The sequence below is a fragment of the Mytilus trossulus genome, chromosome 3, assembly GCF_036588685.1.
Source record: "Mytilus trossulus isolate FHL-02 chromosome 3, PNRI_Mtr1.1.1.hap1, whole genome shotgun sequence".
NCBI lineage: Eukaryota > Metazoa > Mollusca > Bivalvia > Mytilida > Mytilidae > Mytilus > Mytilus trossulus.
In genome coordinates this window covers 67,848,066-67,869,654 of record NC_086375.1, presented here as the reverse complement: position 1 = coordinate 67,869,654, position 21,589 = coordinate 67,848,066, and the positions used below count along the sequence as shown (strand labels likewise).

The 21,589-nt window shown below is 31.4% G+C and overlaps 2 protein-coding genes across 5 annotated transcripts in view; one reads left to right on the top strand and one right to left on the bottom strand.

Annotated features, from left to right (window-relative positions):
• The window catches only part of LOC134712211 (26S proteasome regulatory subunit 6B), a 28,062-nt gene extending 25,485 nt beyond the window's left edge, over positions 1 to 2,577 (bottom strand). The window contains exon 1 of the mRNA XM_063573538.1: positions 2,457 to 2,577. Within this exon, the coding sequence (XP_063429608.1) occupies positions 2,457 to 2,489 (33 nt within the window). The 5' untranslated portion in view covers positions 2,490 to 2,577. The remainder of the gene's footprint in view (positions 1 to 2,456) is intronic.
• LOC134712210 (clathrin heavy chain linker domain-containing protein 1-like) lies at positions 2,516 to 21,347 on the top strand. Of its 4 annotated transcripts, none has more exons than XM_063573534.1 (10): positions 2,516 to 2,633; positions 5,011 to 5,195; positions 5,624 to 5,811; positions 6,352 to 6,497; positions 6,856 to 7,188; positions 9,271 to 9,324; positions 10,852 to 11,094; positions 18,610 to 18,784; positions 19,684 to 20,069; positions 20,975 to 21,347. In XM_063573534.1, the coding sequence occupies exons 1-10, from the start codon at positions 2,597 to 2,599 to the stop codon at positions 21,187 to 21,189; spliced, it is 1,962 nt and encodes a 653-aa protein (XP_063429604.1). In that variant the 5' UTR covers positions 2,516 to 2,596; the 3' UTR covers positions 21,190 to 21,347. The 4 variants fall into 4 exon arrangements, with proteins under 4 accessions (XP_063429604.1, XP_063429603.1, XP_063429607.1 ...); XM_063573533.1 differs by lacking the exon at positions 9,271 to 9,324 and adding an exon at positions 7,935 to 7,988 and having other exon boundaries at positions 20,975 to 21,346; XM_063573535.1 differs by lacking the exons at positions 2,516 to 2,633; positions 9,271 to 9,324 and adding exons at positions 2,671 to 2,777; positions 7,935 to 7,988.
• Positions 21,348 to 21,589: the final 242 nt, after the last annotated feature.

Sequence of the window (21,589 nt, the reverse complement as noted above, 5' to 3'; positions counted from 1 at the left end):
TTTCCATCAAATAATCAACCACAAATTGAAATTAGTAAAGCTGTATCCAAGAAAGGATCAATACTACTCGGAGAACTGATCGCCATTAAACTTGTTGTTGACCACTTTTTAATATCAGAAAACAGACAAAACACAGACTCAATTACACTTTTTTCAGATAGTCAGACCTCCATTGGAATTTTAACTTTAAACTGGAAATCAGAAAATTACATCAAAGTCATAAGAGAAATTAAGAAAAACATGAAAGTATTAAAGATGAATGGAATTCCATTAAATTTTGAATGGACACCTGGTCATGCTGATATCCAAGGAAATGACATTGCTGATTCACTGGCCAAAAAAGGAGCTAAAGAAGCTGAAAAAATAGAAGAACCATCAGAAGTAACCAGGCAGGATATAAAACGTGCAGCAAGAGAAAGTGTTTTAGGAAAATGGCAGAACCAATGGGAATCAAGTCAACGTGGCAGAAATTATTTTAACTATCATCAAAAAGTTTGTCAAAAAATACCAAAAGATTTACCATTCAAATGGTCGTTTTCAATTATTACTAGTTTGAGAACAGGTTATTGTGATCTAAATGATTATAAATCCAAAATCATACCATCAACAGACAAAAATTGTTCCTGTGGAGAGCCAGAAACTGTAGAACACTACCTTTTACATTGTTCTAACTATGAGGAGGCTAGAGAGAGGATGAGAACATCTATTTACTTTATAACAGGAAATATACATATGGATTTAGACACCTTACTAGGAATCGATGAAGAAGACATTAATACAGACAATCAAAATGAGATATTGTGCCATCTGGAAAATTATTTAACGAAGTCTGGTAGATTCAAAAACACTATACAGTAAAAAACACTATAATTCTAAATAAAAATTAAGTCAAAATCCGAATTTTAATTCCTAAGACAAAGTCACAAAAGGCAATTATGGTAATCAGATGGCCATCCCAATGATTGACATTAAATTAAAATCGATATTAAACTTTACTTTGATATGAATTTGATGTTCTGACATAAACTGTTAAAATTGGCATTGCATCATTTAAAGTGTGCACATCAGCGTGCTCATATCTGCATTAGACTCTTTATTTGTGCAAAATGAAGTTGTCTAGAACTTTATTTTCGTTTTTAAAGTCACATTTTTCAAAACCGGATGTTGACTTGACAATGGTAAAACATGGACCATAAACGGATACGTAAAATCCGTGTATGTTAACATAGAACTACTGAGCGAAGAAGCTCTTTCCACGTTATTTCTTCAACAAAATACTTGAAATGAACGTTAGATACAGGTATCAATGATACTATTAGCATTTTTGAAGAAATGTAGGATGCATAATTGAATTTCCCACCTGTGCACATGCGCACATGTGTTCTTGTTCATACAACGTAGTGCTGACGATTTTTTTAAATGATTTATCAAATCATGTTTATAAATGTATTTATTATATATTTTAAATCAATTAGATACAAGCTGCTGAAATGTACGAAAATAATTGGGAATGGACCGATTAATTTATACGATGTCCGGTACTGAAAATAGTTTACCTGTCACCTGAACAGGTAGTTTTCAGCTGTCCAACAACTAATTAGCCTTGATTAAAATTAGAAAGTATTGAAGTAGGGGTTGTTTTGATAGTAATTAATCAGCATGTCACTTTTATGACCGGAAATGTATGGCTGTTAAAGGCAAAATGTTGGGTCAAAAAGATCGTGAATTTATATGTTAAAATGACCGAAAAAGCCTTTGAAACTAAAAAGTAGATGACCGTTTCATGCTTTGCCCAGCCGGTCTTTTACCGGACATTATACAAATGACCGGCATATATGACCGTTTTGGAAGCCTTGGAGTGAACATTACATATGTGAAGAAACTACAAAAGAGGAAACGTACACAAGTGTTTACAGTGTCATTTGGGACACTTACTAAAGACTAAAGATACTTTGGGTGCAAACATGTAGGGTGCCAACTGAAAGGGGGCGAACATGAGTGGGTGCGAACGGACAAGGATTCGAACAGATCCAGATTCCTTTAATCTTCAATCTTTGTCGTGATGATAGAGTAAATTATCCTCTCTTGTAAAATTATTAGATTCCTCTGTAATATTTATCATTTGTTATGATAAACCTTAGTACAAATGAGTAATTCATAAACTTTTATTTATTACAAGTCAATTATATACATTTCATCACTCTTTTCACCCTAAAGGTGGGTTACATTTTAGGGGCCGAATTGACTTGGGACATTCTGTATTCTTGGGACAGAACAAATTATATGAAACCGGCCAGATGACAATGCATAATTTGATGGGATTATAAATGAAATTAAACATGGAAGTTCCATTTGTTTCTCATAGATTTAGCTAATTTAGAAAATAATGATAACATAATTCACATAAATGTATAAAGTCATCAAATTAAAATGATAACAATGCAAAAATCAACTACTTTTTCTGGAACTGCAAGACCGATTTCTTCCATTTTTCCTCTTCTGGTTTTTTCGTTTGAAGCAGTGGGCAGCGGAAAAACGAAAATTGCATATTAGAAACCAGTAAAACGTCACTTCCTGTCTACCAAATTGTTTGAAAATGGCGAACCTGCATAGGGAAAAGACAAATGAAGATCGTACGAATTGTCATTTGCTTTAGGGCATATTTATATGATTTTTTAATGATAAAGATTTTTTTGGCTTGCCAGAAAACTAAAAAAACCACCGACATAAACCCTCAAGTTTGCCCTTGAAAATACAGATGAGGGTGGATAGGAGGGGTTTGTTATTTTTGATTTTTTGTTGCTAAATTAGTGTAAATTATAAATTTATAGTTGATGCTGGCGAATAATCTTCAATAATTGAAAGATCGCTAGAAACCTAAAGAAGAAGAAGAAGGTCCTGATCCCGAAATCCCAGGCTTAAAAACACGAAATCCTGAGGTCCCGAATTTAAATAAATTAAAATCCCGGTTCCTGAAATTCAAAAAAGGAATTCCCGCATCCCAAAGGCGTAAATTCCGAAATCCCAAACTTAAAAACAACCGATCCTGGAGTCCCGATAAAGGTCCTATCCCCCCTCAGAGATGAACTCAGCCTCAGCCAGGCTAAGGTGCTCTCTCAGGAAATTCATGCTCCAATACCTATACTATTAGTGTCATTAGTGAGACCTCCCATTTTAGGAATTATAGTGGTTTTGGCACGTTTAAAAGACATATGGTCAAATCAGTACGCACAATATTCACTTTGTCACCTAGTCCAAATAATTATGACGTCTTGAAAGGCTATTATATTTTTTTCTTTGACGCCTTACTTTCGAAGTAAGACGTCAAAGAAAAAAAATATAATAGCCTTTCAAGACATCATAATTATTTGGACTATTTGTCACCAAGTCAAATGAGGACTTGGTTAAATTTCAGCACCCGTGATAAGATAAGATAAGATAAGAAAACTTTATTTTGGTTTCGGCATGAGTACAAATAAGCAACACAAGCTCTAAGGAGCTTTTGACCGAATATAAAAACATATAAATAACATAAAAACAGTGCATTTTGACATATAAAACAACCTGTAATACAAAGTTGAAATCTCACATACATAGCATGCAATAAAAATGAGCAACAAATTTTCAAATGAAGTAAAAACATGCTTGACCAGAGCAACCAAAAGCAGCATAAATAATAAACAGTTCAAGAATTATCTGCAAGCAGAACAGTGACATTCCAAACTGTTCCAGGACTGAACAAGACTTTTAAAATGTGAAAAACTGTTTTCAGTCCTGAAATGGGTTGGAAGACTGTTCCATCAAGTAGCAGCAGCAAATTTGAACGATTTTTTACCATAAAGGGATGACATTACCTGTCAATGGAATTTCAAGAATATTTACATACCTGAAAGAATATTTAGATTTTTTGACATTCACCAAATTTGTAAGCACACAGGAGCGATGTTGTTTATAATTTTAAAAGTTTCTAGAGCCATTGTTCTTATCCGTCTGATCTGCAAGGAAGGCACCTTAGCTTTAAGTAAGAGGTCCTCGTAGGAGCTGGTAAAATCACAAAATGGAGTGCTCTTTCCTGCACCTTTTCTAGTTTTTTGGAATTTTTCTCAGTGCAAAAATGCCATGCCAAAGGGCAAAAATTAAAATTACTAAGAATAAAAGTATGAAATATAGTAAGTTTACTAAGTCTATCCAAAAATGAGCCTAAACGTTTTAAAACATTTAATTGCTGTGATGCCTTCCTACAGATTGAGCTGATATGAACATCAAAATTTATTTTGATAATTTATTTTGATATTTTTTTTTTATAGTTTTAATATATTTAGGCACCAAAAGAAACTTGTTTATCAGGTACACTCTGATGGTCTGTGAGTCTGTTCTTTTCTAAAAAAAATTTTTTTTTTTACTACTAATGTCAATGTACATGTGCATTATGTACATGTATGTATGTTTATTCTTTGCATATGGATAACCCATGATGATAACAGATCTAGAAGTTCCAATGGCAATGGAAACTTTTTCTTATAAACAATGTAATAATATCTATTCCTATATAGACATGATAGATAGAAAATGCAAAAAAAAAAATCTTGTTAAAAATATGTCGCATTTAAAATAGATTATTAAATAACAGTAATCCATAACAGATGGTGATTTTAAATATTAAATAGAATATTAGATATTAACCCTCTCTAATAGTAATTCATTATAAAGTGGTTCATGAGTGTTTCATGTTTTTTTGTTTTTTATATTGTTGTGTCAGATCTAGACTGTTTGTTTTCCTGTTTGAATGGTTTTACACTAGTTTTTTTTTGTATAGCATGCTGTTCGGTGTAAGCCAAGGCTCTGTGTTGAAGACTGTACTTTGACCTATAACGGTTAACTTGTACAAATTCAATTGCGACTTGGATGGAGAGTTGTTTCATTGGAACTCATACCACATCTTCTTATATCTATATAAAATAAACTACATCACTTATACTTATGCTTTCAATGCTTCTTTTCTATTAACAGTATCAACTTTAAGCCGGTCTGGAACTCCAGTAAACTGTTTGCCAAAGTTACCTCCTATTATTACCAGTGAGATTGATAGATCTTTCCTGCTAGATTTAAATGACTACATTAGATATGAGACTGATAAACTGGCACATGGTGATGATGATCAAAGATATACTATATATAAGTCAGTTTTCAACAGGGTAAGGTTTGTTTTAATCTTTCCAAAATTTTTCAAAATCTCAACTCTATATATTATACATGTACATGCAACTCGTCTAAACATCAACCCAACAATGTTAGATCTGTAAATTTGCTTTTGCAAATTTTTGGTTCTTCCCTCGCCGGGATTCGAAACCCATGCTACTGTGATATCGTGACACCAAATCGCCTGCACTGCAGCCGTCCCGATAGACCACATGTACATGTATATATATGAAAAAAATATCAATTAAGATTTCTCTTATTGACAAATTGGGCTAATTTTAAATAATACCCTTATTTTACTTACATTTTGTAAAAGTACTCCTTTAGAAAAAATGTTAGTGTTTGACAGTATCTTTTCATAGTTTTCTGGTTTAAATGTTACATGTATATATGCTAGAAATGATGAAATGTTTTTCCATTTTAGATTATCGAACATGTTTCTGCATACAAACCATTACTGACAGCTATTAAAAAAGAATATGAAGATACTATAGAAGCCATTAAGAAAGGTCAAAGGGAGGCAGATTTTTTACATGGCAAATTAAAGGCCATGGCATCAGAGCCTTCAACCATCAGGAATTATAGAAAAAGAGCTGATGAATTGGACGAAAGGTAAAGCAAATGTTTTATATTATATAATGTCATTTCTTCTTGCATCCTTTCAAATTTTAAAGAAGGATTATGCTTATCAAAATGTTTTATGAGTACATTAAAAGTAAACTCACAGGCAGACAAGGTGACCTACAGTTGTTAATTTCTGTGTTACTTTGTCTTTTCCAAAGAGTTGCCATCACTGGCAATCATACCATATCATCTTTTTTTATATGTATATGTTTTTGTTTTGTTTCACCTTGATTTTGTTCTAATTTGAATAAAGTTAAACTTTGTTCATCATGATGTGAACACTTTAAATTATAGGACCTCACTCATAGATTGGTCTTAAAGGAGTTCAACTACTATATCACTAGCATGTCAACACTGGGGTTATATAATATGAGTTCAAACCCTGCATGTTTAAGGTGTGTTACTCCAGTCTTCATTTGACTATGTACATGATGTATAGCTAGGATTGTCAGTTTTCCGCTGAAGTTCTATATTATCTATGGGCACTCTGGCTTCCTTTAATTTTGTCATGTTTTGTAATTTTAACAGAATTTTAGTGATCCAAAAAGACAATGATAGATTACAGAAAGAACTGAATGAACTTCAGCAGAAAAGAAAAGAGAGAGAAGAATTAGACAGAGAAGTTACTGAACCACCAAAGAGAGAATTGAAAAAAGACAGTCGTATGATTCCAGGTAATTATGGTGTATTATTTTAGATAAGTTTAAAGGTTTTAATCATCTGAATATAATTCTTAGTGAAATCAAAATGCAAACTTGGACAAATAGAAATGTACACTAATGTGAAATATTCAAATATTCATCTCAAACACTGTATAACATGAACCCTGTGCATATGGTCCATTAAAGAAGTTTCATAGCCATGCAAAAGTTGATATGTTACCAAACTTTAGGGAATTATTAACAGGTGATCCATCTATTAATAGATACCAAGAGATGTATATAAGCTTATTGTAGCCTTAAGTTGATGTGATGAATATGTTTGTATTATGTTGTTTAATTTGTCAATCTTAATGGTGAAAATTTATTTTAGGGTTAACATTAGAAGAATCAACAGATCTAACTCTTCTATACAGAAATTATGAAAAGCTTGACAGGCAATTGAAAGAACTTAACATAAGTTTTAGAACAAGATATGTCCCTAAATCTCACAAACTTGAATTAAAAGAGAGATTGGATAATAAAGTTAATGAACGAGATGACCTTTTAAGGCAAGGACAGATATATAGGTACAAAAGGTCAAAGCTAAAAATAGCTGTGGAAGCAGCCCAGGCTTACAACAGAGTGAAGCCCCCTCACCAAACTGTTGGAGATGCTGTTATATTTGCATTAGCTCAGGCTAGAGGTCTACAGAAACAGGAGAAGGGTAGGTATCAGATTTTTTTTTGATTTTTTTTTAGGAAATATGTAGACACAATATGTATTTTTAGAAACTAGTTTTAAAATGTTGACTTAGAGATTAGAGATGTATAGTCTCAAAAGAAAAAAACAATTGTAGGATATTTAAGTAAAAAAGTTAAGTGCATTTGATATCCCTACAGTGATTTTTTTTAGAAAATTTGCATAAAAGCTTCTTTTCTCATTGTCACTTTAAATATGTAATATAACATGTACATGAATATTCATTTGCTACTTCAAGAGATTAATAAGGTAAAAAATTTAAGGGTCAATGCAATCAATTTCTAGTAATGCTAGAAATAAGTGAACAAAAAACCCATCCTTTCCAATATGTAACAGTTTAAAGGTGTGAAAATAGCATTTTTAGTTGGGGGATGTCATTAATTACCTCCCCTGTAACTTTATCATATGCACTTAAGGATGTACTTTCGTAGGTGATCTAAGGTAAAATTAAATAAATCATGATTTCAAAATTGATACTTTAAGCTGGAAGAGTATTAGTAAAGGATTAAAATAAGCTTAAAATATTGATAGGTCATGGAGCTTCTTTTCGAGATATTTGATTTATAAAAATTGTCCCGAAAAGACTTGATTTAGACTGTAACCTTATAAACGATTGGTATCACTTTGGTCTCAAATCAAAAGATTAACTTATTTCGAAAAGGCTGCAGGGTGTATTTTTAATTACACTAAATTAAAATGATTTCATTTTAGGAATGAATTTATGTTATAAGTACAATGCTACTGAAGAGTATTCATTTGATGGAGGTATTTGATGTTGACAAATCACAGTGTTCCCCATGTCTTCCACTGCACATAAACCCAAACTTAAGTGTCTGACCTAATATGTAAATTCTGCATGTTTAATGAAATTTGACTTAATTAATACATGTATAATGTTGTAATGAAAATGCTTTTTAAGATTTTGTGATTTAATCTGTTTCTCAGGTACTATAATTTATTAGTAATAATAACTGCTATACATGTATATAGTGTATGGAATGAGTGTAAGGTGTACATGTCTGTCTGAAATGGTTGATCTAACTAAAACCTCAGTTTATGTGACACTTGTAGCAAAACCTTCATATGACAGACTTTCAACATGAATTCAATGATAAATATTTAACTGGCGAGACATTTCAATGCACTCTTGTTAAGAGTTATATTAAAATAAGAAAACAAGGTATTATTGCCAATGAGATAACTATAAACAAGTATCTGTCTGAATATATAGACTTGTCCCCATTTTGTTACCCTAGTTGTCTGCTTGAATTCTAGTATTAATAACAACTGGTACACTACACAGGATGCATTCATACATGTATGTAGCTATATAGGTTTATATAACATGGATTCATAAAAACAGGGTCATCTGCATCTGACAGGTATTCCATAAATTTAGTCATTGGTCTCATTTACAAAGTAACACCATAATATCATTGTCAGGCTGACATGAACATATTTTGTGTTGAAGACCTTTCTTTGACCTTTAATGGTTTTTATTTTACAAATTGTGACTTGGATGGAGAGTTTTCTCATTGGCACTCATAAAAAAAATGTACCACATCCTCTTATATCTATGAATAATTTGCCACTGGACAGGGGATCCAGCAATTTTAAAAAGGGGGGTTCCAATTTCCAAACCCAGGACAAACTATATGTCCCCATTCAAATGCATTGATCAGCCAAAAAAAAGGGGGGTTCCAACTATATGTCCCAATTCAAATGCATTGACCGGCCCAAAAAAAGGGGGGGTTCCAACCCCCGGACCCCCCCCCTGGATTCGCCCGTGCTGGATGTTAAGTAACCAACTATCAATCAATAATATCAGACATAGTTATGTAACCATGGGATAGCAATTTTTTTTATGTTATGTAGGAGATCTCAAAAGTATTGAATTTTACAATACAATTTCTTAATAGTCACTGCCATTAGGTACATATCTAGATAAGCACATCCCAAGGTAAGTTGATAAACCAGCTTGAATGTATTTATATTTTTATCTTACTGTATACTACTTTTTCTCAAATAAGAGGCTGATTTTTTCTAGTTGAGAAACTGTTGAAGCATTGGAAAGATTATGTATCTCATGATCAAAATTTTGGTGAGCCATGCTAGAAACAAGAACATTATGTTTGTCGTTTATCACATTGTTATCTTTATTTATGCATCTGTTTTTGTTTACCTAATATTGAAACGTTACTTTGTTAAACAGTTAAAAGTTGTCACAATGTGTATTGAATTATTGATATATCTTGTTGGTGTATGATAATATTTTTTTTAAGTTTTATACCCCTTTTCTAGTAAGAAGAGAGTAAATACATAGTTATGCACATGGTCATCTGTCCATTAGTCTATCTTAATTTTTCTGTCCATAAGTCTGTTTGTTTGTCAGTCATGATATATGCAGTACTTTTTTCCCTCTGTCACAAATTTCCTGAATCTAGTGATGATATTTAAAGTACTGCTAGATCTAAATTTGATTTAGGTTTTTTAAAGTTTTAACACAATGTCATGATCATGGAACACACAATATAGGTCAAGGTCAATTTTAATGTTTATATATATTTACTGTATAAGAGTTATGACCCTTTTATAGTTAGCTTGTAAATTGACATTTCATTGGTTTTTGTATAAGTTTGACTGAATCTTTATTAAAAACAATATTTTCAAATTTGAACACAATATCATGGATCATAATAATGAAAACAGGTCAAGATCGATTTGGAGGATTTTAAACAGATATATTATGTTAAGGAGGGGTATTTGCGAAAAATACCAGTCGAGAGAATGTTAAATTTCGCGAGCTGTAAGGCGAGGGAAATTCATTCTCAAAACTGGTATTTTTCGCAAATACCCCTCAAGAACATGATATATCTGTTTAATTACACTGAAAGTTAATGTTCAAAAACGCATTCATGATCGTGACGTTACAAGCGTCCAGTCGGATGGAGTATTTTTTGGCAAATACCACGGCAGAGAGGGTAAATAAGGCATATTCTTTTGGCAAATACCCCAGCGGCGTTAAAAAATGAACGATATTTATTTGATAACAGTAAATGGGTGAAAAATACACTGGCTATCGACCAATCAAAATTCAGCATTCTTACATAAGGTGTTATTATGACATATATTGTGCAAGATTTATTCCCATGAGTATCCTCTAAATTTTAATTTTATTGGTTTCTTAGTGATAATTAAGTACAGGTTGACAATATTATATTTTAACACCTTTTTTTTTTAAAGTATCTTTTATGCAATGCAAGTAAAACTAAATTTCATTTAAGGCAATTTACCTTTATTGATTTTTTTGCAGGTATGTGTACCTGTACTACCTAGTTTTAGTTCATCTTATTCATTATTTTTTAATTTATCAACATGATCATTTGCAATAAGTTATTTTAGAGTTGTTAATTAGGTTTTAGATAATGTGTGAATCTGAAAACATCAAATTTCATCAAGTTTTACACACACGATGCATGTCACATTCATGTAGTGACCTAAATGTAATGGTTCAGTGGTCAAATTTATGATATTGTGACTATGGTATTTCATGATATTCAATTTTCAGGTCCTTAAAAAATATTATACAGTGACTGTTAGTGTATCTTTTTCTTTTCATTTTAAACAGAACTATCTCCTGGAGAAGGACAACAACAAAGGGATGGTTCACCATCAGCTCCACAAACACTCACCACAACATCGTTTGATGATGATGATCCAAGTAAGGAAAAAGAGGCTGAGATGATGTTAGAATACATAGAAAAATTCAATGAATTGTTTGAGGATGGGATGTATGAAGATGCTGCTATTCATGCTGCTAACAGTCCAAAAGGGATACTTAGGACATCTGCTACACTGGCTAAATTCAGAGGTAATTATTTTCTTTCTTTAAGTCCAAACATATGCTGCTACTTTAACTATTTTAATAATTAATATAGTATCCAAAGAAATTGTCAACTTAATATGTCTTTTGTTTTGGGGTTAAAGATTGCATATAATGCAATCAAAACACTATGGTACCCACTTCATACTTAAATCTTCCAAGGTTTCTCTTTACTCTTCATACATTTTGTAGTTCAAACAAAATAGTCCAGAGAAGTGATCATTCTTTAGATCCTCTCCAGCTAATGTCATGCAGTTTATCAGCTATAGAATTACCATATTTGTCAGGAAAACAATTTTGTAATTAAAAACTACATGAGGAATGCATGGTGTATGAATCTTTAAAATAGATTCGGCTACAAAAGTACAATCATGAACAAATTCATATGGTCCACTTGATAAAAACCAAGCAAATTTTTCTTTCAAATATAGTTTACATGTTTATATTAAAATATTAAAATATTAAAATATTAAAATATTAAAGGAGAAATGGTATGATAGCCAATGAGACAACTATTCATGAGAGTCCACATAATGTGGATTTAAGAAAACTTATGATCACTAGCAGTGACCATAAGATCTTCAACATTGAGCAAAACCCATTTAGTGTATTCTAACAGCTATAAAAGCCCAAAAGTGACAAAATGTGAATGAATTCAAACAAGAAAACCAATTAACAGTATGAATTATGATAATACAATAACTATGGTGTTCCTCTACCTAATTTGAGATCTGGTGTCTGAAGAGCTCTGAGGGGAAAGACGGCCATTGTTTCTTATTAATTTTTTATAGGGGGGGGGGGTATCTTTAGATAGTCTACATACAAAGAATGAACAAAATAATAGCTAGAACATGTAGAAAGGTTGACAATATTGCAATCAACTGTTGTTTTATGTAATTTCATTTCCTTATTTAAGAATCATGGAGTCAATTTGGATCAATGGAAGAGATCTGCACCTTCTCAATCAAAACATTTGATTAAAGTTGAAAGTTAACTATCTAAAATTCAACTGAATTCTATCATTTAACAACTACTACACTAATCTTTGAAATTTTAATTGTGTATCACTGAACTGCAGGCTAGGGTCATTATACAAAATGCTTATAACCACAAAATACAGATCAAGTTTGAATTTTGTTGGAATCACTTTTTAATGTCCTAAAGTGGTGCCTCTTTACAAATGGAATAATTGATGATTTTTTGTCAAGTCTACGACAAAAGTCTCAGAAAGATGGATATTCATTTAGGGACAGTGATCAGGCGGCGGCTATGGGGGCGGCGGCTATGGGGGCAGTGGCGGTGTTAGCTAACTTCTTCAAAGCTTTATATTTTAGACAGTGGCAGACCAGGATGCCTCAGACTTTGTATATAGATGCCCTCATGTTACAAAGTTTCAATTAGTCACATGTCCAATGTCTTTGACCTCATTTTCATGGATCAGTGGCTACTTTAAAAAAAATTAAGATTTTTTGTAATGTTAAATTCTCTCTTATTAAAAGTAATAGGAAAACTGCATTTGGTATGTGCCTACCTTGCAAGGTTTTCATGCACACCAGACAGTTTTCACTTGACCTCGACCTCATTCATGGATCAGTGAACAAGGTTTAGTTTTGGTGGTCAAGTCCATATCAAAGATACAATAGGCAATAGGTCTAGTATATTCAGTGTATGGAAGGACCATAAGGTGTACATGTCCAACTGGCAGGTGTCATCTGACCTTGACCTCATTTTCATTGTTAGGTGGTTATAGTTAATTTTTATGTTTTGGTCGATTTTTCTTATACTGTATGCAATATGTCTACTATATTTGGTGTATGGAATGATTGTAAGGTGTACATGTCCAACTGGCAGTTGTCACCTGACCTTGACCTCATTTTCATGGTTCAGTGGTCTAAGTTAAGTTTTTTACTTTTTTTTTTTTTTTTCTGATACTTTATGCAATAGGTCGACTATATTTGTTGCATGGAAATATCTTGTGATCTATATGTCAGTTGCACAGGTTTTATTTGACCTTGACCTCATTTTTATGGTTAATTGCTCAGTGTTAAGTTTTTGTGATTTGATCTGTTTTTCTTAAGCTATAAGCAATTGGTCAACTATTTTTGTTGTATAGAAGAATTGTTAGATGTATGTGTCTGCCTGGCTTAGTTCATTTGTCCTTGACCTCATTAATAATTCATTGGTCAATGTTTAGTTTTCTTGGTTAATTTTAAGTTTATGTGACAGTTGTACAAGTAATGAAGCTTTACATTTAGGACTATCAACATAATATCAATGATTAATAACATGGCGAGACATTTTAGTGTGTTCACTAATGTTTGTTTCTGTTCTTTTTATGAAACTTTTACACACTACTTTTTACCACAAAATTCATATCAGGTACAAATTTTGGTAGCGTCACTTTTACTGTGCTTCAGTTATGTCCCTTTATATCAATATATATAGGATATGCAAGCGGGGGCATCATCTGTGTCCCATGGACACATTCCCCATTTATTGATTTAAGTTGTCCAAGTCTTGTGTCTTTGATGAGTATATTTTACAATGCAATCATTATAGAATCCATACATGTACCCCAAAAACACCTTCTCCAAAACTTAATAAAACATAATAAACAAATCAAGGACCATACTTTGACTCAAACTGGTTTACTTTTACAAGTTGTGACTTGGATGGAGAGTTGCCTCGTTGGCACTCATATTACATCTTCTTATATCTATTGAATGAATGACACTTTCATGATTATAATTGCTAGTACATATGTATAGAAATTTCTTAAGCAAGTAAAAAATTTAAGGTTGTTGTCCCTTTGAGACAATTAAAACATGATGGTGACTTGCCAAATTGAATGTCTATCCATGTACATTGCCAATTTGGAACTTTTGCTTATAAAAAAATGCATGATGACCATCACTGTGAAACAGAACCCCATGTAAAAAACAAAGAAATAGCTAAAACAATCATCAGGAGGGAGCACAACAAATACATCTGTAGAGTCAAACATACTAACACAAGTTTGATAATTACTATCCACACTGATCTGTGTCCACACTTTTACAATAATAAAAAAAAAAACTACTGAATTGCAGGCTCCTGACTGGATAGGCACATAATGAAAGTGGCATGCTTAATATGTTTTGGAGTAGTTTGTTACTTAGCTATATAAACATTTAAGTTTTATACTATAGAATAAAAAGATGTTGTATAATTGCTATTGAGACAACTAATGGTAACCAACAGAATCTAATTTATCTTTTTTCAGTGACTTTATGTATTGAATGGCCTTTAAGTCTATATTATACCAAATCTTTTTCAACTTCAATATTTGCTGAGGACGTCTTGAAGAAATCTTTTCTTTTAAACTCATGGATCATTACCAGATTGATTTCTTTTTATAGTAAAAGTAAACGAAGGTAGCCAAAATTAAAATTAAGATTCCTGAATATGACATTATAAGTTAAATTATTTTAGGTACTGATAGTTTAATGCAATCTGACTGTTATCTGCTGGCTTTATAATTTTATTCAGCTTGGTTTTTTTGGTGGTTTTTTGGGGGGGGAAGGGGGCAAGGAACTCTGTGTACTTCCTTTACTGAAGTTTACAACTTTTGTATCTATTGTGTTAAATATTTTATACCTTAAAATAAAAGACATTAGAAGTAAACAACAAAACTCAAAATTATGGTATAGTGAATTGCTTCGAGATCACAAGAAATTGATACATTTTTATTTTACATTTAAACTACACAGTGATTAAGTATGCATATTCAGCTTTTTGATATCCTGATTTATTCCTTACCTTTAATGGTATGTATTTAAATGAGGTACTTTAAATCAATAATGTGTCATAGAACTTTACAAGTATAAACAAATTGTTACATTGATAATAGAATGGATTGATTGCTAGCTTTAACTATTGGTGGTAAAGGTCAAGGTTCAAAGCTATGATGACAATTCATTCTAGTTACTATATGTGGTAAACTTTGGAACTTATACATGTGAAATTTTCATTGATATATTTGTGGATCCCTATTTCACTGCTTGTTATAACTGCTTCACTGGTAAGTGGATTTTATTTCAATCATCCACAGTAAGAACTTATAAGGATTAGTTAGCTATTAAATATTTCATGATCATTTTTTGTATAACTGTTGTGGTAATGGAAAGCTGTTAGTTTATAGAAAATGATGTAAACATATAAGCAAACAATAGAATTTATTACAGTTTACAAATTAGACATATCTATATAAAACACCGTATGATAGAGGGTAATATCATGACTTTAATTTATTTTATACAAGTTTTAGTTAAGGTATTTAAAATCCTGGTTCAATAAACAATGCAAGCTTTATGCACCAACTTCCTAAATCAATAGAGATTAATGTGAGCTTGTTAAATTTGTTAAAAATCTTTAAAGGGAATTTCGGAGTGTCTTGTACATAATTACCCCTTGGACAGTAAATTTAAACAGCATAACAGGTGAAAAGCCATTATACTAATTTACAAAATCATTAAAGGTTTATTTTAGGCAGGTATAAACGCTCATGTTTCTATAAACAACAAATTAAAACATGTTATGATCAGGACATTATTGTTTTTGATAAAGAGAGAATACAATAACTAAAAAGATATTGATCAGCCGTCTGAATTTAGCATCAATTATTTAGGTCAAAAGTAAAGGGGCGTTTTGTATTCCGATGTCAATAATTACCTTTCACAATACCTTTTGTATGCTGTCCTGTTTGGTAGTTTTTCTTGTAAGTATGTTAAGTTGATTTATTTGTTCAAAATACAGGCACTTAAAGACAAACTCAGAAAAACATACTTACATGTAATATTAGAATAGAAACATTGATTTTTTTATTTCGGTTTGCGGTTGACAAATATTTGAACTTTTTACATGCATTACAGTGTTAGGAATATTTAAAAAAAATTTAAGAATACATTAACTTACTGGTGGACATACTTTTTCACTTTTGTTTATGTTCAAATGGAAAAAAATGATTTTATTTTTTATCATTACGTGTTTGAATTATGGTTTGTTGACTTGTTTCAATTAGACGTCTTATTTGAACAGAGCATTGATCCACATTTAATAAACTGAATGAATCACTTTAGTGCATAAATCTGTTTATAATTTAGTCATTGATATGGTCTTTTCTGCAGATTTACAGTTTATGTAGATTTACAGTTTATGAATGTTAATTTTTTTAACAAACTATGTGTGTCTATCCCATTAAAGGCTGTTAAGGGGGCTAGCGGGTCTAAATCAACTTTTTTATTTTATATAGGATTTCTCTATATTTTTCTATAAATTTACTTTATCTTATACCTAATGGAAAAATGAAATAAAAAAATGGGGTCACCGTGCATTTACGCTCACAATCTGCCTTCGAAAAAAGCATACATTTTTGTAAATGTCCTTTTTTTCTGTTGAACTAATAGGAGAAATATTGGTAATATCGAAATAAAAAAAGAACTAAATTACAGAAACTAGTTAAATTTTACAATTATTCAGTTTATGTACAGCCTTTTTTGAAAACAACAATAAAAAATATAGGTCACCGATGAGTTTAAAAAGATATTTCATTTTTAAAGCCAAAAAATAGCATTTTTGCACCAAAGGGAGATAATTTGGAGCTTTTTCAATGTTATCTAAATTTTAAAAGTCACCTGGGACCAACATGTATTGATTTTTTGGAAAAATCTTGTACCATAAGATAAAGTAACAACTACTAAAGGTAATTAATAAAATTTGTAAAGAAAAATGAATGTTTGATTTTTTTCTGAAAATCTTATACCCGCGAGCCTCCTTAAATTTAAAAAGCTTTCTTGTTTTCTTGTTTTACATTTGTCATTATGAGGCTTTCTACAGCTGACTGCAGTATGAGCTTTGCTCATTGTTGAAGGTCTTACTGTGACCAATAGTTGTTTATTTCTGTGTCATTTGGTCTCTTGTAGAGAATTGTCTCATTAGAAATAATAACACATCTTTTTTATGTATAGATGGTCTCAGCTAGATTGGACAAATTTTGGAGTATTTTTTGTTTTACAAACTTTCAAATATGTTTTTTCTGAAGACAAAATGAAAGTCAAGTTAAATATTTATGAATGTCACTTTTATTGTTCAGGAGTTGTGGTTCTTGTGATATTGAAAAGTGCTAGGACACAAATAAATGTTAAGAAGTCCAGTTTTCTGCCACTCTGACAGCCTCTTGTTAAATATTGTTTGCAAAAGATTAAATTAAATGTCAAAACCAAGGGAAGTAGTTTTATATATAACAAATCTCCCTGTTGAAAAGATAATAAGTTTAATATAGATGTAACCATTATCCAAATTGGGAAGATTGAAAAGATATGATGCATGCATTTATTTATAGCCTCCATAACCAGGCACTGATTGCTTACCATGTTATTTTTCTATCCTCTTGAAATCATACACTGGTCTGTACTTTTTTTTAAAGCCTAAAATTGTTATCAAAAGTTTTGTACATAAATGTATAATGATGACATACTGTGATACAGATACAGTTTGGATTTTGTTCCTGTTTGTTTGACTCTACAAGTTCCTTGGATGTCTCATGAAAATAATACTTGTGCTGAATTACTGCTGTTAATGTTTGTAGATCTAGAGCTGATTTTCTGTACATTAGTGTATAATAACGAGATACAGATTCAGTTTGAATTTTGTTCCTGTTTGAATTTTCAATTTTTCGTGGACTTTAAATAATAAACTTTCAATTAAATTTCACTTGGTTGATAAATTTTCCAGATTAGAAGCTGAGTTTTGGTTCATTTGTGTATAATGATGACTTGCACATCAAATTTGTGTTTTCATTCTGGTTGACTTATTCTGATACATCTAGTTTTATATTGCTGAATATTGAAAGAAATTTAGAGTGATCTAAAGAGACAGAAACCCCCTAATATGTTAAAGGGTATATAACAATGAATACCGTATGACAGATTGTGTTAGAACTGGGAAAATTCATATATATATATGTTGTGACTTAAGTTTGTAACAAAACTTTCATGAAGTACTTGCTATTGGTAAGCAATTTAAGAAAGTCAATCACCAATGGTTTAATGTTGATAAGAAATTTTGTCAAAACTAATCATTAGACTATTATAGTATACAATACCCATTGATTTTTCAGAATAGACCTTGAAGTATTCTATATTCTTCTATCACAAGATGAGGTTTTATTACCGGTTATTGTGATACATTAATTATAGAGTGTAAAAGACTGTCTTTGCATTGATTGATTGATTGGTCGATTGATTATTTTGTATTATCTATTTACTGACATCAGGGACGTATATAAGTCCTTGCTGACATCTTGGCAAAGTTCAGAGTACAATGTAATTAGTGCTATAAACTTTAGAATAAATCTTTTGAGGATTTGATAGGATTTTTCCAAACAAAAAATAACGTGTGATACTCATAGATTATATACCAATTGCTTCAGCATAATGCATCTTATACATTTTCTCATTTAAACAGATGTAAAAGTGCATGGAAATGTCAGAAGTCCACTTCTTGCTTTCTGCGATGCCGTTATGGCATCTGTGAGTGCAGTAGGAAGTAAGCCAAACCACAAATTGTCTGATGAATGTGTAGAATGTGTGTTAAATGAAAACAGATTAGATCTATTAGCTCATTGGATAGCACAAGATAGGTATGTATAAAGATAGAAAAGAAATACATCAATAACCTAGCAACTTGGCAATTAAAAGCTGTGTTGCCTTAAATAACAAACAGGTCTCGTACCATTTGGAAATTTTTGTAATGTTGTTAATTTTATTATAATTTAACAGTGTAGTGCAAAGACTTATATACTTAAATATATACAGTACACTTTCTGTAAAAAAAAAAAACCTATAGCAACCATTGATTCCTGTAAAGTGAATTTTGCTTACATCTGTGATTTCATTTTCATGGTAGATAACTCTTGTACAAATCAAGAAACTTAAAAGGTTATTCCCCTGTAAATAATTGGTTTGTTTTGTAATATATGTAAAGTATAATAATTGAAGATTTAACATGTGTGTTCAAAACATTTAATGAAGAAACTGTTGTGATAAATAACAGCTGCTGCAAGTTTTGCGGAATTAGTACACCTTTGGTCTGGAAACTGGTAAATATTTAACATGTGCCAGCTGATAAAAAGGTAGCAAGTTGTTATTGTTTGACATAAGCTCTATTTCAAGTTATAAAAATGAACTTCCATATATTAAAAGGAACAATCTCTTACTGTAAGGTGTTAAAAATTGTGAAAATAAGTGTGTTCCATAAGTATGACAAATGTAGTCATCTGTGACAAAAAATCTTTGAAGGAAAACTGTACAAGGTATTGGCAACTATTAAATTTTATTACTGATGACTTCAACCTATTAATAAAATGCTTAGTAGCTTGCTTCTAATAGCAAAAACCTTAGTCAGTGGTCAAGTTTGGAAAAATTGTGATAAGTGATACTATTAATTCCATACATATTAGAGGAAAAAAATCTTTATCAAACAGTTTTTTACCTCCCTTATGTTCAGAGAAAATAATTTTGTTATGTATTTCTTTTAAAGGTTATCACTGAACCATCAGATTGGTGATAGAATTGTTGACCATTGTAATTGTCAGGTTCCGTGTAAGTGTAGTTGTCAAGCCTTAGCTCAGAACGTCTACAGTAAACTACATCTATACAGACAGGCTGTAATCTGTATGCTAAAACAAGGACGGGTCCATACTGGAATGGAATACGCCAAACACAAATATCCATTGTCAAAACAAGAATATTTAGAACTGCTGAGAACATGTCCATCTTTACCATTAATGCATTCATTAGTTGAAGAGGATGGTGAAGGAACACGGACTTTGCCCCTTGGTGTAGTGATATTGGTGCTCTTAGAAAATAGTCATTTTGACCTTGTGATAAGATTCATGCAGGATTTACAGAATACCCCATCTACAGGTTTGTATGGATTATTATTATACATAGCTTTAGATAATTTAATGATTTTATTACTGGAATATATTTATAAAAATAAATACAACTGGTTGCTTTTAATACATATTTTCAGGTCCATTCAACAAAACAAATTGTTCAGCAATACATGAAATTAATGTCCTCTAGAATAAATGGCTTATTAAATCAATGTCTATATTCAGACAATAACATTAGCAAACAAAGGGTAACTGCCATGAGCATGATGAGGACATCATTACAAGAGAAAACATCAATAGCATAATATAGGTAAAACACATAAAAAATCAATTACAAACCAACCGCGCGACGCGACAAAGTTACTGAGAATTGTGGAAAATCACGCGCTTACCACAGCGCTATCCAAAAATCCTGGGGAGAACACTGCATAATGATGGTTTTAAGTAATAAAAAAAAACAACAATTGAACAACAGAACTCTTTATCTTCAAAATCATACAGAGGAATTTTTCATGACATTAGGTGACTTTATAAAATTCACAAGCAATTGAACATTTTCACTCCAGATGGAATTTACTGACCCGAAATATTTGGTATTATATAGGTCACTAACACATAACACACCATGAAACTAATAATATCTCATTTGCGTAAATTCCTGTATTCACTTAAAATTTTTATAAAGATATTTTTTAATATACTAGTAGATGTATACCATTTATAAAATAAAATTGAGAATGGAAATGGGGAATGTGTCAAAGAGACAACAACCCGACGATAGAAAAAACAACAGCAGAAGGTCATTTATGTTTAGTTGCTGAATTGGATGGAAAAAAACAGGAAGCTTTCTGACTTGCATAACATTTCTTTGCACACCTAAAGCATAATATAAAACCTTCTATTCTTCCATTGAATAACTTTAATCCATTTCAGATGATCAGAACACTAGCTTATTTCATTCAGCCATGATGGATGATATGGATACAACAGCAGATCAATGGGACAGTCTTGTCAAGCTTCTACAGGACCAGGGTTATGAGGAGACATCAGTTAAACTCTTGTCATCAATACATGTACTGTCTGCAGTAAAAACTGTGTTATATGATAGTCTTAAAGTGGAATCACCTGAGAATGAGCCTGCATCATAGTGGATGATTGTATGATCAACATATTTTGATCTATAGTTATATGAATTTTGGAAATTAAAACAATAATATGAGAAGATTGAATTAGTTTTGTGTGTAATTAAAGTGAATGTAAACAAACTAAGAAAATATTGATTCTTTTTTAATCATAGGTACAAATGCATTTTGTTGTCTTTTATTGTCAGACACAATTCTGTCTACACTTTCAAAGTAAATAACTTTGATATCATGTTTTCTTGTATTGACTTATTTGTCATCTTTAAAGCCATCATTTGGTGTTCAGTGTCTATTATGAATATTTGAAATGTTCTTGGGACTGTATCATCAGTTTGTTGTAAGATAAATATGAATCAAATAAGGTATCTGGCTACCATTGTCAAAAATAAAATATTCTCTAGCTTCA